The 15,706-nt window shown below is 45.0% G+C and overlaps 1 protein-coding gene across 50 annotated transcripts in view; it reads left to right on the forward strand.

Moving 5' to 3' along the window:
- Positions 1 to 4,982: 4,982 nt before the first annotated feature.
- The window catches only part of l(1)G0196 (inositol hexakisphosphate and diphosphoinositol-pentakisphosphate kinase), a 63,669-nt gene continuing 52,945 nt past the window's right edge, over positions 4,983 to 15,706 (forward strand). For 22 of the 50 annotated variants that reach the window (XM_077627013.1, XM_077627021.1, XM_077627040.1 and 19 more), the window contains exons 1-4: positions 5,619 to 5,736; positions 6,181 to 6,479; positions 9,903 to 10,079; positions 13,480 to 13,625. In XM_077627013.1, the coding sequence (XP_077483139.1) occupies positions 6,372 to 6,479; positions 9,903 to 10,079; positions 13,480 to 13,625 (431 nt within the window). In that variant the 5' untranslated portion in view covers positions 5,619 to 5,736; positions 6,181 to 6,371. Of the gene's footprint in view, positions 5,490 to 5,618; positions 5,737 to 6,180; positions 6,480 to 9,902; positions 10,080 to 13,479; positions 13,626 to 15,706 lie in introns of those variants that run through there. The other 28 variants (XM_077627023.1, XM_077627041.1, XM_077627019.1 and 25 more) reach the window with 3 other exon arrangements.

Here is a 15,706-nt window from a genome sequence, read left to right on the forward strand (position 1 = left end):
ATTCCCCCCTGCGGGACCTGGAGGTCCTTACCACTTAAATGGGAGGCTATGGAGGCCCCACTGCGCTCCGAGGACTTGGCCAAACAAGACATCGCCGCAGGCCGGGCTGCCAGCATCATGAGCCTCCGGGACATGAATTTTTGAGTACAGTGGGGCCTTGCGGGGGCCCAAGAACCTGCGTGTTCTAAACTCCCTTGTTTTCTATAAAGTTTTCAGCACCACCACCTCCTGTGGTCCCCCTCCGCCTTTGCTCGCTCGTGTCTGCTGCCGTTCACCGCGCCGCTCGTGCGTCTCGGCCTCGTCTTGGGAGCTTTCACTGTGAAATGGTAGCCCGCCACTTACCCTAATTTCTTGTGCGTCCCTCGACGACTTGACCGTTCGCGGGCGCTGCTCGGTTCGGCGCATTCTGCGGGCGATTCTCGCGGTGGCGTGTGCGCTCCGGAGAGGGCCGCAGTTGACGACGTACTCGAGGTGAGTTGGACATGCGCTTCGCTAAGGGCCGCAGTCTGCGTAGTCGTGTTCACGGGTGGGCCACCTCGGACGCCTCCGCTTTGAAGCAGCTACCGGGCCGCGCTTCCTGATACTTCCATGTCCCATCCCCCCAGCACGATTTCCAGATTAATTAAGAATAACATTACGCGGCTCCGCACCGAACAGCAGTGACCAGTGCCAAAGGACTATGGATCTGAAATGGATATTGGCTCCTCGTACAATATGGCTCTTGAAGTGCGCATGGAACCATGCAGAGAAGCAGAGTGCTCTCGCAGAGGGCCGTGTGAAGGGTGCCTCTATGCGCGCGCCCTCGGCGGTGGGTAGCGCGCGCATCGAGGCACTCTATAGCCGTGTGCAGGGAGGAGGTTGGAGAAGGGGGAACTCCTTAATTGGATTGGATTGGTAAAACGTTTATTTGAGCCTGCATTAAAACGCGCGCTTGCGCGCGCGCTCCAGACGGGGCCATACGTCGTCTTCTGGGCGCCGGCCGCGCGGCCTGGGTCCCTGCCGGGCCAGCGCCTCGATGACCTGCTGGACGGCCCAGAGTTGTTCGTCTTGATTTTCGCTCCTTGCGGCTGCTTCGAGTCGCGGCGGGATCCTCCAAGACTTGGCTTCTTCCTGGTACTTGGTGCAATCCCACAGCATGTGTGTGAAGCCGGCAGTCTCCCTTCAGCAGACTCTGCACTTGTTTGTCGGGTGCATCTCGGGATACATTCTGTGCATCAGCGATGGCTTGGGGAGTGTGCCCGTCTGCAGCTGTCTGAATAAAACTGCTTGCTTTCGGCTCAGCCCCGAGCAAGGTTGTGGGAGAGTTCTGCGAGCCAAGCGGAAAACTTTAGTTATCTCGTTGTATTCGGTCATTCGGTCCTTGGTACTGAACCGAACCACAGCGGCTAGTCGACAGACGAGGCGCGGTCCGTTAGCGCGCGCGCGCCTCGGCTTATGCCGTCTCGTTGTGGTTGGCGTTGCGGTCCGACGCCACGCCCGCGTGCGCCGAGAACCACTTGATTCTCACTTGTTGTTTGCTGCCGTCGTCGTTCTTGGATGCCTGCAGTATGCGCACCGCTTCCTTCGCTATTCTGCCTTTGGCGTAATTTCTCGCCGCCTCCCTCGAGTCACGCATCACTGTGTGGCAGTCGCGGTCGACGATGGTCAGGGCGATGGCCACCTGCTCCGCTTGCTCTGCCTTGGTGCATATCGTTGTGGCGGTCGTGCGAACGGTGCCGGTCGCATCGACCGTCGTGAAGCCGTGTAGCTTGGCGTACCCAGCCACGTCCACGCAGCGTGTGTGTCCGTCGGCCGCGTGCTGGTCTATCAACGCCTAATTGGCTCTCAATCACCGTTCTTCTCCCTTTGTTGTACTCCGGCTGCATGTTCTTCGGTATTGTGTCCACTCTGATGTTGCGCCTGATTCAATCGGGGACGGGGAGCTGCGTCTGCTACCTGCCTTGGTATGTAATTCCCAGGTTGTCCAGGATTTTCCGGCCGGCCTTGGTCGTTGACAGTCTTTCGAGTTGAGCGGCGCGTTGGGCCTCTGCTATCTCCTCTAGCATGTTGTGCACCCCCAACTGCGGGAGGTGGTTGGCGCTCGTTGTTTCGAACAGGCCCAGTGCCGCCCTGTAGGCTCTGCGGATGAGTATATCTATCTTGTTTCTCTCGCTCTTCTTCCACTTGTGGTAGGCCGCCATGTATACGCTACGTGGCATATGACGAACGAGTGGACGAGTCTGATCAGGCTCTCTTCCCTCATTCCGCGTTTCTTGGTCGTGACTCGCTTGAGTAGTCTCGTGGCGTTCGCCGCTTTCGCCATGAGCCCCGTAGCAACTCTCCCGAGATTCAGCATGCCGCAGCAGAGTGCGCACCACTCAGGGTGCCGTCTATGGTGTCATCGCTAAGCGGGCTGCGTACTAAATTTTCAGCGTAGGCGGCACGTGAATGATTAATGAATGAACTTCCGGCCCGATGGGCACTGGAACTCATTTTTACGTCCTGTGGATGTCCTGAACGTACGTAGGACGTCCATGGGAGTGTTAATGTCCACTGGAGGCCGGTTCATTCAACAATTCCGGTTCAAGAAATTCAGATTTTATTCGGAGTATTAAGAAATACGTTTCGGGTGCAAGAATCGGGTTTTACCCAATTACTTATGGCTCTAATAAAAAACAATAGCCGTAATAAAAGAAGGCTCAGAAAAAATGGCGAGTGGGAAGGCGTTCACAAACAGGGTGACACGTATCATATATCATGGGGGTGCAGCAGCTGTCTCCTAGTTCGTACTTCTGGGTCTCTAGTGTAGCTATTTATAGAGCGAAACAGAGAAAGGACCGAATCGCAGTGATTATGGTAAGCGAAATCTCACGTCCCACTATATCCGTTTCTTGGACGTGCGCGGTCCGTTACGCAGGGACGTTTCCGGCAACATCTCGGTTAGAATGAAAACAATTAATAAAGCCCCACCAGCTGGATGTTGAAGTGAGGGTAGCTTCCAGATCAAGTAAAATTTTTGTCAGAGCCAAGATTTCGTAAACGTTGCACGTGCATGTGACGACTCTATCGGCCCTACGGCAGAAACTTACGACATCACACTTTCGTATTGTCCATAGAAGTTTCACAGAGAAAAAGTCTGTAACCTGAACGTCAGGTCATTCTGGCTGCTTCAAGAACGGTAAGTTCAAACAATCGACTGAATAAATTTAGCAACCAAAATTTACAGGCGCGCTTGCAGTCCATGTGCCATTACGTTTGAATACACGTGCCATCCTTTCCGCCGCGTAGAGAACTGACGGACAACCTATAGGCTTGTTAGCTCAAATCAAAACTTATTTAAAGCCTGTGTTTCTGATTCAGCAGAAAGACTTTTCGTGCCCGGAAATCGATCAAAACATTAAAAAAAAGGGATGCACGGCCTCATCTAACCAGTAAAACACCAGTTAACCGCTTTCATCAACCATAATCTATGTTCGGCGCTCATTCTGTCTCGCGTGGTTCATTCACGGGAAACTTGGACAGGAAGCGCAGGCCACGGAAAAAACCCTAACAGTGCAAATTATACTAGACGCTACCCAGATATACACAGATATTTATGTACTAGAGAGCAGTCTCTTTGCCACGGTGGCTCAGTGGTTATGACGCTCAGCTGCTGACCCGAAAGAGGCGGGTTCGATCCCGGCCGCGGCGGTCGAATTTAGTTGGAGGCGAAATTCTAGAGGCCCGTGTACTGTGCGATGTCAGTGCACGTTAAAGAAGCCCAGGCGGTCGAATTTTCCGGAGCCCTTCACTGCGACGTCTCTCATAGCCTGAGTCGCCTTGGGACGTTAAACCCCCATAAACTAAACCATAACTTTTTTTAACGGATGAGTATATGATTTATTCAGCATTTCAACCTGTCGCACCCTAGCTTGTCTGCGTTTTTCATCTGAGCGGCGGACGTGTGGCACATGCATGCAAGCGCTTTAGATGAGTATTTTAATGGCGCACGTGTTGAAAGTTTACTTCATGGTGTCTTTCAACACTAATTCAATTGTTAGTCCAGAATACCGTCCAACGTGTTGTAGTGCCAAAGACCACATGACAACATTCAATGAACTTACGCAGTTTTACCGCCTCGCTCGAAGGACTTTCCCTCCCCCACACCCGGGACTGAGCCGAGCGGAGGCGGTGCTGTTTAGACAACTACAAACTGGTTCTTTACCAACCCCGGTGTTAATGACTCATCTATACCCAAACTTATATGAAAGTGATGTGTGTCGCATGTGCCAGCGGGAGAGGGCAACTTAGACGCACATCCTATGGGACTGCACAAAATTCCCCGACGAGGCTTCTAAAAGCATAACGATTCCGCCGCGAGTCGCGGCTGCGGCGGAATGCTCTGACCGTGACGTGCAAACCTGGGCCGTCCAGCAGGTCTCGGCGGCTCTTGAGCGACAAAGGCCTCAGATCCTCCGCTGAGTTGCCGCCTGGGCCCCCGTCACGGCGCCATTAGGTCATGATGCCATTAGGCCATGACGTACATAAAGTTGTTCCTCCTCCTCCTCCAGAATTTACACTGTGCCGTACTCCGTTTTATTTTGTTTTATGCACTTTACCAGTTGCAGCAAGTTAGTGGTCGTTAGCGCTCAGCGTCAACGTAATTTATAATTGTTTTTTTGGGGGGGGGGGGAGGAAATGGCGCAGTATCTGTCTCATATATCGTTGGACACCTGAACTGCGCCGTAAGAGAAGGGATAAAGGAGGGAGTGAAAGAAGAAAGAGGTGCCGTAGTGGAGGGTTCCGGAATAATTTTGACCACCTGGGGATCTTTAACCTGCACTGACATCGCGCAGCACACGGGCGCCTTAGCGTTTTTCCTCCATAAAAACGCAGCCACCGCGGTCGGGTTGGAACCCGGGAACTTCGGATCAGTAGTCGAGCGTCGTAACCACTGAGCCACCGCGGCAGTTTCGGTTCCGGTTTCGGAACCCTTTACGCCGTTTAGCGGCGTTACGTTCGTGCAGCAATGGCGGCTGCCGTTAGCGGCTGCGCGATGAGAACCATGAGACCCAAGAGCGGCTAGAGGACATTTTTTTTTTCTTCCCCGTGTGTGTGCATGTGTGTGTGTGTGTGGTGTGTTGCGCAATGCGACTGTTGCAATATTTTGTACATCTCTAGTTGTTTCTGGTGGTCGTTTCGTTTCTTGTAGTGTCGTAGCAAGCCGGAAAGAGTAGCATCATTTGCTTTTAAAGCGTCAGCGAACTCGGGCCCCCTGTAACGACACGAATAGCGATCGATCATTTTACGGGAGCAGCCAGCTTCACACGTCTGTACCTGTGCACTGCGGACTGCCGGTATTTGCCCTTGCAGTTTAGTCCGCTGTTACTTAGTTCTGAGAAGACAGGCTCGCGCTGTCTGGGCTATTCTGTCGTGAAGCACGCGGTTATTCGACTATGCTTAGCTGACACCATGCAATATGACCTGAACCCTCCTGCGCGAATCCATCGGGCTGCGAGATTTCAGAAAAGGTACGCTCACTCTTTTCGCCTAGTACGGGTAGAAAACTCCCAGCCGTGTAAAGACGAGTACCTTACACATGATATTTCCGGCTGTGTCGCTGTACCTGTGTGTGATATGTTTGTTTGGTCTTCCTCCAGGCGATGACCGATAATGTCGTACAATGAATTGGAGCAAGGCTATCTGGGCCTGACAAGTCAACCACTTTTCTACATTGGGGATGACTGTGGCTATATTAACTGGAACAAGATAGAAAAGGTATACTTACATGCTGATCTCTGCATGTGTGGCTTGTCCGTGTGCAGTAGGGCTTTCTAAACTTTCATGAAACGCGCGATACAGCGTAAGTGCGGGGTAGCGACTCCTATTCATTGCATGTTATTAGAGCGCTTGTTGCGTAGCATAACCCTTTCAGGGCGTTAATGCGCAATTCTTTGATGAGCGCCTGTTCACAACACAATGCAGTATTAACTAACATGGTTAGCAGTGGGCTAGACAGGCTCAATACTTTTTTTTTTCATCATATGCGTCTCAGAATAATGAACAGAGTAAAGGTATATGAAGCAAAAGCATGAACCTATTGAACATTATCTTCGAATATGTTATCCTGAGCTTTGAGAAGATTTTGAGCATGAAATTTTTATCGTTGCACAGCTGCCAGGAAGTTGCACAACACTGTGTGAAGCTCAATACATGTTTCAGCTGAGTGCACAGGCTGGACACGTACAACCGCGCAGGCCCATTGGTGTTATGTGAAACCCAAGATTGCAGCAGCACAGCCGCAAGCCATCTGAATTGTTTGAGGAAGCAGGAAACGTTGCTTGCTCCTTTCCCCAAGTTTCCTGCCACCCTGCTGCCATCTGCAGTGCATCTGGCTGTCTCCAGGCTCTTCAATGTCTTACTATGGCTTTCCGTTGAACCTCTCGACAAATGTGTCCATTTTTCATCCATGGAACAGACCTGCAGTGGATATTGCCGCTTATTGGAGGGCATTGCGATGTGTATGTATGCTTTTCTTTTGCTTATGTTCTCTTTGCTTTGTGTTGCTTGTTCAGAAAGAATTTATTTGTGCCCGCCTTAGCTTTGCCTTGTCATCAGCTGATTTTACTGTTAGCCATTATACATGGTTTGGCAATGCATTTGCAAGATGCTTTCTTCACATTTAGTTCCTGGTTCGGGACATCTTTTTGCATTGATTTGCCTTACTGCTCTTTGCCATATTGAGGTTCATGTTGGTTTTTCGCTTCAGATACCATTTTTGCGCCACTGTTGCATTCATTCATTGCCTTTTACACCTGCGGGGTGTGACGTCAACATGCTCATGAAAGGGCTGCATGTTATTGAATACCACTGCAGTTGTCATGCTTAGTGCTATGCTCTGCACAGTAGCATTACACAGGTGCCAAATCCTCTGATAGGCTTAGTTCCACGCAGCAGCCAAGCACATTATCATCAGGATTGGAATTCATTTCAAGCAGCAACTCTACCTAATGCAATGTGCTAGTGGCAAAAGCTTAAGATGCGGTAGTACCTTTTCACAGTCTTAAGATTCTATTCATTTCATGTTTGACCAGCATGTCTTAAAATTTTTTCTCTTTGTTATTCACAAAGTTGATGGTGTGTATAATATGCTTGTGAAATACTGTAGTTGTGTTAGTGGGCTATGCTATCATGGTATTTATGGCAACAAGCCGTGTGTAGTCTGACCGGATACAAAATGAAACATTCATTGGTATTCAATTGGGGGTCACTGTCCGAAATTCAATTGGCCACATGACTTTTCCCACATAGACGCCTCATTGCGACATTGAAATTCACACAGAAGTAGTGAACTTTGATTCTGGAATGCTCACTTTGTGTTCTCTGTCATATTGAACTGCATTGCACGTTGCTATGTTTGCTTTAAGGTGCTGTCATCTTTGCGTGTGGATGCAGACTTGTGTTTTGATCTCTGGTCGCAGAGTGCATGAAACAAAACTTAAGGATGCTGATGAGCATGTTAAGTACTAGCTTGTGCTGATTAATCTTGTTAAACATATTCATGTGGAAAATCATTTGTGCTTTGAAACTATGCTTCTCCTATGGCCTTATTAAATGACAAAGTTAATCCCACACTTGCATTTTGCAAACATTGACAATACCGTGGCTGCTACATTGAAAAGCAGATGTCTCATATTAGGGATGTTTGGGACATGATGGGGCGCATGTTTGGACGATGTTGTGTTGAAATTGCTGGAAAACATGAAACAGGAATTTGGGGACACGAATATTGGTACTATGTCCTTCCTTTAAACAGTGCAAGGCTGGGACTACAAAAAAAAAGAGACGTTTTTGGCAGCATGTGAGAATTTTGTGTGGAGGCCACAAAATTTTGCAGTAAATTATGTTGAAATCTAGACACTGTTATTGTGAATCTTAACTGAGTGCAAATCAGTTAAAAGGTACCATGGGATTGCTTACACAGTGTAAATTTATTTTTGTTGCCTCACTTTGTTCTCTTGCAAAGCTACATATTTATTTTTTTCTCTTAAAAACTTGAAAAAGAACCCTTTGGCTTTGCATATGAGTTTTCTTATCAAATTTCTGGTGTAGTGTGCAGATACGGGTTCAAGTAGTAAGTCGTAAAGTCTTTCTTTCTGGTGTTCTAGTTATTAAAATCATGAAGTGGTGCTTATATTATTAGATGCTGCATTGTTTTGAAAATGCAAGCACAGATATCTTGTGCTTGGATTTGTTTGATTTTTGGTTGTTTCAGGAGCTTTCTTGAAGCTAATTTTGTTTTCATGTGATACATTACTTATGCTGAGAGTTTGAACTGCTGGCAGGGCTAACATTTCTGTTCCATAGCTTAAAACTATTTCTCTCGCATGACTAGCTTAAAACTATTTCTCTCGCATGACTAAACTAAAGTGCTGTTTTCTTTCAGATCCTTTAGACATCTCTCTCACACACTTGTCTACTCGATGATCAGGCAGTGAAGGCTGCTTGCCCACTGAGCTCACATATGGTATACAGACTGCTACAAGACTATGCACCTTTGACTTACAATGGTCACAGCAACCCCCCACCCTCCCTCCAGCCTTATAGAATAGTGATGCAGTATTAACACTTTGGAAGAAAAAGGAAAAAGCATTATCCTTGGGAGTGGAGTGGAGCGGTAGTACTTGTGATGGCCTGCACTGTACTTATAAGGGGTAATATGTATCCTAGTGCTGACTTAGGATAGCATTAATGACAAAAAATTTTTCATGCTTTAGGGAGGGGAAGGTAGCTATAAACTCAAGGCTGCAATGAGCAAGAGGGTTGCAGTTGTCTCTACATATCCATTTATGCCTGGTGTTATGTTCTTATATTGTTTGTCTGGTAGATTTTGGGTTACCAACAGATGTTGCGAACGTAGACGGAAGCACTTAATGGTGTAGTGCTTACTGACTAGAAAAAAAAGGGGAATTTTTCTGTGTACTGATGTTGCCGTGCATGATGTGTAGCCCCTAGACTTTGGGTTTTCAGTCCAGCCTGTGCTGTGGGACAAATTCATGGGTGTTTTTACTTCTCATTGTAGCATGACCGCCTTATTGCCGTCTACATTGTGCAGCTTCCCGACACTTGTGGGACGAGATTGCAACGCTAGGTCATTTGTCTTCTGAACATCAAAACTACCAAAAGCAGATGTTGCCTTGCGTCAGTCCAAGCGTGCTTGTTAGCATGCATGTACGAATGCATTAGAATTGGCATCACTCAAGTGTTCAAGTGCTTTTTTTTTTTTTGCGTAGCAAGTAGCTGTGCATGGTAGGATATAGATGTGGCATAGTATCCTGATATAGACACTGTGAGTGTGTGTGCACACATGTTTTGGCTTTTGGTAGTTCGTTTAACCAGTGACATGTTCCTTTATTTTATGCAGAGGAACTCTTTCCATAAACTTTCTTTTTATTGCATGACTAAAGTGTGAAACACATTGTGTCTCCTTAGCTCCTGAACGCAATGAAAAATAGCTTCTCCTTTGATGCAGTATTACTTTTTTTGTTTTCATATTATTTCCTCTTTCAGCCTTAACTTAAACATGAATAAGGGACTGAAACCTTCAGAGGATGTATGGCTAGCATTACATTTTTTTTAGTCTTCATTAGATATGTTTACACTCACATCAATCCTAATTCTGAAAGAATAATCAGGTTCAAATAAGTTGGTGTTAAGGTTGCATTAATGCTTAGTTCATTAAATGTCACAAGCAGTTACTTTTTTTTATTAGCCCACAGTTATGTAATTCAAGCTGTCATAACTTAGATTAGTGTAATTTCTTTGTTATGCAGATCATTTTGTGCGTGTATGTTATACAAAAAAAGAACTGTTAAAAGTTCTATATACAAAACGGGCATTGAGTGTTATTTGCTGAAGTTATTGCTTTTCAACTTTTGTTTTAGGATCCCGAACATGCAGACTCTGAAGATGAGAGTCTTGCTCCAGGGAAGCAAGTCCTTGTTGGCATTTGTGCCATGGCCAAGAAGTCTCAGTCCAAGCCAATGAAAGAGATCCTCACAAGGCTTGAAGAATTTGAGTACATCAAAACTGTTGTGTTTCCAGAGGAAGTCATCCTCAATGTGAGTCCAAAAGAATAGTGGCAAACCTGAACATGGTGGTTGCAACCTCAGGCACTTTTTTTAAGTTTTGTGACTCGGAGTGCACAGTCCGTGTTGCTACTTGCCTTTTGCAAGATTGATCCTATCGCAGTTCCTATGCATGCACGTTGTTTTTGTGGTCACTACAGTGCCAGGTTTTCTAGGTGCTCTGCTAAGGCTACGTTCAGATGCAGTGTTGAGTTCAGTTCATACCGTGCCATGTTTCGGCACATTGGTGTTTTTTTGCTTGCACTTTTTAGTGAGTGTGCAAAGCAAAGGCAACTAGGAATCTTTCATTCAGCAGAGCACGTCCTTGCAAAGCATAGGTGCCAATTTAAGGCCAACTCCCCATTTCCTTTTTTTTTTTTGAGGTTCTCATGTTTTAGTAAAACATTTACTGTAGTTTCTTCTCTCCACCACGACAATTTCCACTAAAATATGCAGCCTTGTGTTATTTTGTTTTTGTGTAGATAAGTTTTAAAGTTGACTATTTTTCTTACCTCAACTCGAGCAATTTCAATGGCACCATTGCGTTTGCAATGTCACAAACCTTGCCCACACTTTGATACCTGCTCTCAGCTTGTTTAACAAAATATGTCTTGCTTGTATTTGATCATTTCAAAAATTTCATGAACAGTTTCATCCAGCAATTGCGGTTGCTTTTTCTAGTAATTAAACATGCGAATGAGATTTTCAGCGATGTTTGTGGTGTCATCCCTGTGTTGCTACCGTTACAGGTGAAGCTCAGCCTATGACCAAAGCCGAGTTTCAGTATTGGTTCACTTTTTCTTGCTTTCTTAAATTTGTCTTACTTAGTAGTTTGAAAAACAATTTGCTGTCATGAAGAAAGGAGACTACAAGTAATATAATGCAATCTTCAACTCAAAAAGTTCAAAGATATATCCAGGGTTTCCTTTAATATCCACAAAATACTAATGACATCAGGCACTTCTCGATCACTAGTAACAGGGAAACCTATGGAAGCATCAGCCTATTCCTGTTCTTGTTAAGCACCATGGTTTATCTGGGAGAGCAACCTGGGTCTCATTCCAACCACCATGGTTATTCTCGACTATATTTAACCTAGTAGACATAATCATCCTAGATTAAAATATTTTGTCAGGTTTAGGTGCAAGCAAGCTTTTTGTTAGGCAAGCTTTGTGCCTCATACTTACAAACTCCAGAATAATATTCATAACTGAAACTTATACATTATAGTACTTTTAAAAGCATGAATTAATGTTTCTAATTTTCAAATGCTAATTTTAGGTTGTTATATTTGCCATTTATGGCTAGTATTTTACTGGAGAAAAAAAAATTATACACACATGCAGTTTGTTTTGCCCTTGAAGACTCCTATCTTTTGGCATTAGTGAGATGTGGTGGTAAATCATTGCAGTGGATTTTAGTTTTCAAATGTCCCAATTCAATAAGACTTCCCTGAATTACATGTGCAGTGCTATTGCAGAAATAAAAAAATGAAAGCAATTTTAGGTTAAGGCAGAGTGATACTATAGAAGTGGTAACAATAAAGTATTCAAGTTGTGTAATCAAAGCTGTGCTAACAAAAGTTTGCACAAATACCCCTTAGAAGCAGTAGTTATATAGAAGTTTAAAATTTGAGAAGAAAATGTTTAATTTCTTTTTTTTTTGCATAATTGCATAATTGTACTTTTCCTTAAACTGGTTCTTCATGGAACTATAAAATTAAAAGGGCAGAAAGGCCAGTTTTTCTTGCACACCTGGAAATAGAATTGTGAGCTGTTCTTGTGAGCTGAAACTGTTTCTTTTTATGAATTTATTGTACTTTTCACATAGTCAGATCCCTAACTTTTCACTCTTATTATTCAGTGAACATCAAAATTGTTTAAACTGTTCTCTCGTGTTCCAGTTTTCGCTGGTTAAATTGCTGGGTAATTACTGTACTGAAAAAAAAATTCAAGGAACTAGGGCCTACACATCTGCAGGAAAAAGTTCAAGAATGCCAAAAAAGCTTGCTTTGAAAGCAAGCTTGAAGCCTTAGAAAGCTGATTATATTTAGGGGCGAAACTCTCCGATTTAAACCGAAAAAAACATAGGCCAAATTTAATTTGTGAAATTTGGTCTTAAGCGAAAGAGGTTAGTATCCTTGATATGCACGCTGCCTCCAGCCGGCTGTCTGGTAGGAGCTGCACTTAGACATAGGAAAAATTAACAGCGTGTGGAAGCCAAAGGGGTTGGGATATAGTGTACAGTTGGATTAAGTACCATGGTTGTGCACTTCGAGGTATTGCTCTGCAACCCTACACACCTCTGCAGACTGGGAGGCTCAACCTCTTTCCCAAACATCATCTTTTGGCATAGTATGGTTCACTGCTGTCAATCGCTTAGGTCAGTCGTTCTGTTAACAGGTTTCTCCACTGCATATCCCTAAGGCACTTTGTACACAATTGTGTGCGAATTAAACTCACAGCTTTTTCTTGGTGTGTGCGCACATTGCAGTGATTTCGTTGTCTCAGGTGAATTCAGCATCCTTTTTGTTGCAAATAAGATGTTTTTTATGCCATAAAGCGAGCACAGTAAATAATATTTCGCGAAACAGTGAGCGAGGTAGCACACGTCCGCCATGTTTGTGCAGAGCGATCATCAGTTTCTTTGTCATAATTTCAAGTGTAAAGGGCATCTTTGAACAGAAGTTGATCCCCTGATCCTTCAGATGTTTAAATGACAATTTCTGGCATTTCGTTGTGACTTTTTCCATGAATTATGACACTTTGTATAAATTTTTGCGGATACTTGTAGAGTATCAGCCGCTCGTATTCTGAACTGGAAAAATAACAGATTTTTTTTTTTTGAGGCCTCAGTATAATATTTACGCGGAAAAATATGTGTTTTTGGTGGAAACAAAAAATGCCGCACGAAAGGGATATAAGGGCACTGGAAACCATTAAAACCCATTCAGTGTGCACAGTGTCACTAAATCATGATTTGTTGATAGGGTTGGGACGTCACACGTTGAGCTATGGAATGAAAATGATTAAAAATGAAGTTAAATTGAGACTATAAGAGTGTAGCATGACCGAAATGTTTTATGACATATAAGAAAGTAAAGTAAATTAATTGCTCTGGAAAGAGAATCGGAGTAATTAGTTGGGAATCGAACTCGTGACCATTGGGTTGCAAGTCAGGCGCACTACCCATAAGCCATTGAAGCACGTTTGTTCAACTTAGTTAAAAGGATCCCTTGCATGTCTTCTGGTGTATCAGTCGTCCCCCTAATTTTAGTGATTGCCTATCGGCACAATTCTTGTATCGTGCGCTCTTTTAATCGTCTGTGGCATCTACTTGATTGGTGGTCTGAATGCAGCTGATAGAGTGCTGTTTCTTCGTTTTATTTTTGCAGGAACCAGTTGAGGACTGGCCACTCTGCGACTGTCTTGTGTCTTTTCATTCCAAAGGGTTTCCCCTGAACAAGGCCATTGAATATGCTGAACTCAGGAATCCATTCATTGTCAATGACCTTTTTATGCAGTATGACATACAAGACAGGTAAGGCTTTGGACAGGCACTTCGACTGTACAGCAGTGTTGTTATTAAAGCAGGTGTATTTACAGACTCAATTGGTACATGAGAATGAGAGAAAAACAAAAGGTGATTCAGTAATATTCTTTTATACAATTATTTATTGAGGTTCCCCTTATTACTAAGATTTCATCTTGTAGCCTACTAACCCTGAAGATTTCAGACTTTGTTTCAGAAGAACTTCACTCATGCTTTTTTAGCCTACAGTCATGAACAATAATAATTTAATGACTGGTCTTTCCTGCCTCTGTTTGTACAGTGGAACCCCGCTCTTATGAGCGGACAAAGTTGGGGCACATGTGTGCACTTCTGCTCTGTTTTTGTGCCGGCCGCTTCAGTCCTATATCCTCGCTTACTGGCACCTAGAAATTGTGCTTTTAAGCTGCAGGTGACAAGGAGAACACGCACAACAGAAACATGCTTTGGAGCCAACCTATGGAACAGCATCTCATACAGAGCTGCCCGCACACCGTCTACCACGGCGTAGTTTCGTTTGCGCGCTTTCAGTAGTTCGCGCTCTTGCTGTAGGGGCGATGGAACTGCATCAAAAATCACTGCAAGACCCGCGCTGCTCACAAGTGTGCTCAACGTCGGTGTAGGTGCAACACTCCAGAAGCCGCCGAACATGGTGGCGGCCAGGTGCAGATATAGTAGATGAGTAGAGTTCCTCTTTGGCCCTTGCATCGTCACACTTCTGGGCGTCACGTGCTAAACATAGGCTGTCAAAATTCCAGCTCGGGGTAGATCACTATCACGAAGCGACATTCGCGGGTTATCATGCAGGAACACTGCCACTATTGCAATGTTGTGTTGCGTGGCTTTCTATTGAGACCTTGGGTGGAACTGGCTCAACACAGGAAAACACAGCATTCGGGAACATAACAGCAGGGCTCTAAAACTGTAAATTTTAAATATAACAAATTAAAATAACAAAATAAAAAGAAATTTTTTGGTTGTGGAGTGACATTTTTTGGTCATGGGCAACAAAAAGCTTGTCAATGCACCCTGCATTGGCAGAGTATGTTTGCAATTCTCCTCTTAAAATTTGTAGGCCAGTGCTGCCAGTCATGAAAGAAAAAAAATTTTCCTTTCAGTTCACAATGTTCGTACAGTATCTATGATAGCACCCTGTCACACTGTCTTTCTCCATGTAATAGATTTGTGAATGTGACTTTGAGCTGTTACTGGCTTGAATCTGTTCTTTGCACTCTAAAGACAGCGTTTCCTCAGTGACAGCACTATCATGGACACTGTGCATGGCCGCCTTGCCTACATGGGGTCAGCTGCATGTAGTCAATATAGTGTAGCAAACCACTGAACAGCAGTTGTCAGCAGTACTGATCAAACAGTTATTTTTTGTTATTTTCAATACAGTACAATCTTCATGACATGATCACTGCTGTTACACAAATTTCAGCATGATACAAATTGGTAGAATTTCCCAGCCAAAGTGCATTGTGTTGAATGGGCTGAATTTTGGATGTTCCGAACTCTCTCTCACGCCACTTTGAATGATATGAAATCGGGACTCATGACCACACCCACAAGCAGTATGCTCTGCGTTCACTGAGTGACAGCGCATGGCAGGTATATTGCCGCGAATATTTGCAGTGTTTATTCGTTTTTCAAATCTGCCGCGACACCACCTTATCACTTTGTTTGCGACACAAGACGCGACTAGATTTATCTCGATTGATCGCAGCCAGGCAAAGCTGATTCTACGTTGTTCCGGAATGTTCTAGTAACTTTGCGCCCTTTATCTCGAATGTTCGCTATCAGCTTTAAATTGAGCACGGCCGACAGCGGCGGGCATTCTGTTCGACGACCGCCGAGCACGCTCGTCGCTTCGCCGCCGCCGAGTGATTCAGTCTATTTTGGGTGCAAGTCAGCCCAATAAACAGTTCTTTTAGAAGACCCTTTCGTCCGTCTTCATCGCTGCTACGACTGCCGTCACCACTACGTGACATCTGGTGGAGGTGCGGGGTAGCCTTCCATGTTCCGGACGCCCCCTTCAAGTCGTGAAGCCAGCCCTGAGCGCTTCGCACCCG

This window comes from Amblyomma americanum, chromosome 6 (genome assembly GCF_052857255.1).
Source record: "Amblyomma americanum isolate KBUSLIRL-KWMA chromosome 6, ASM5285725v1, whole genome shotgun sequence".
Classification (NCBI taxonomy): domain Eukaryota; kingdom Metazoa; phylum Arthropoda; class Arachnida; order Ixodida; family Ixodidae; genus Amblyomma; species Amblyomma americanum.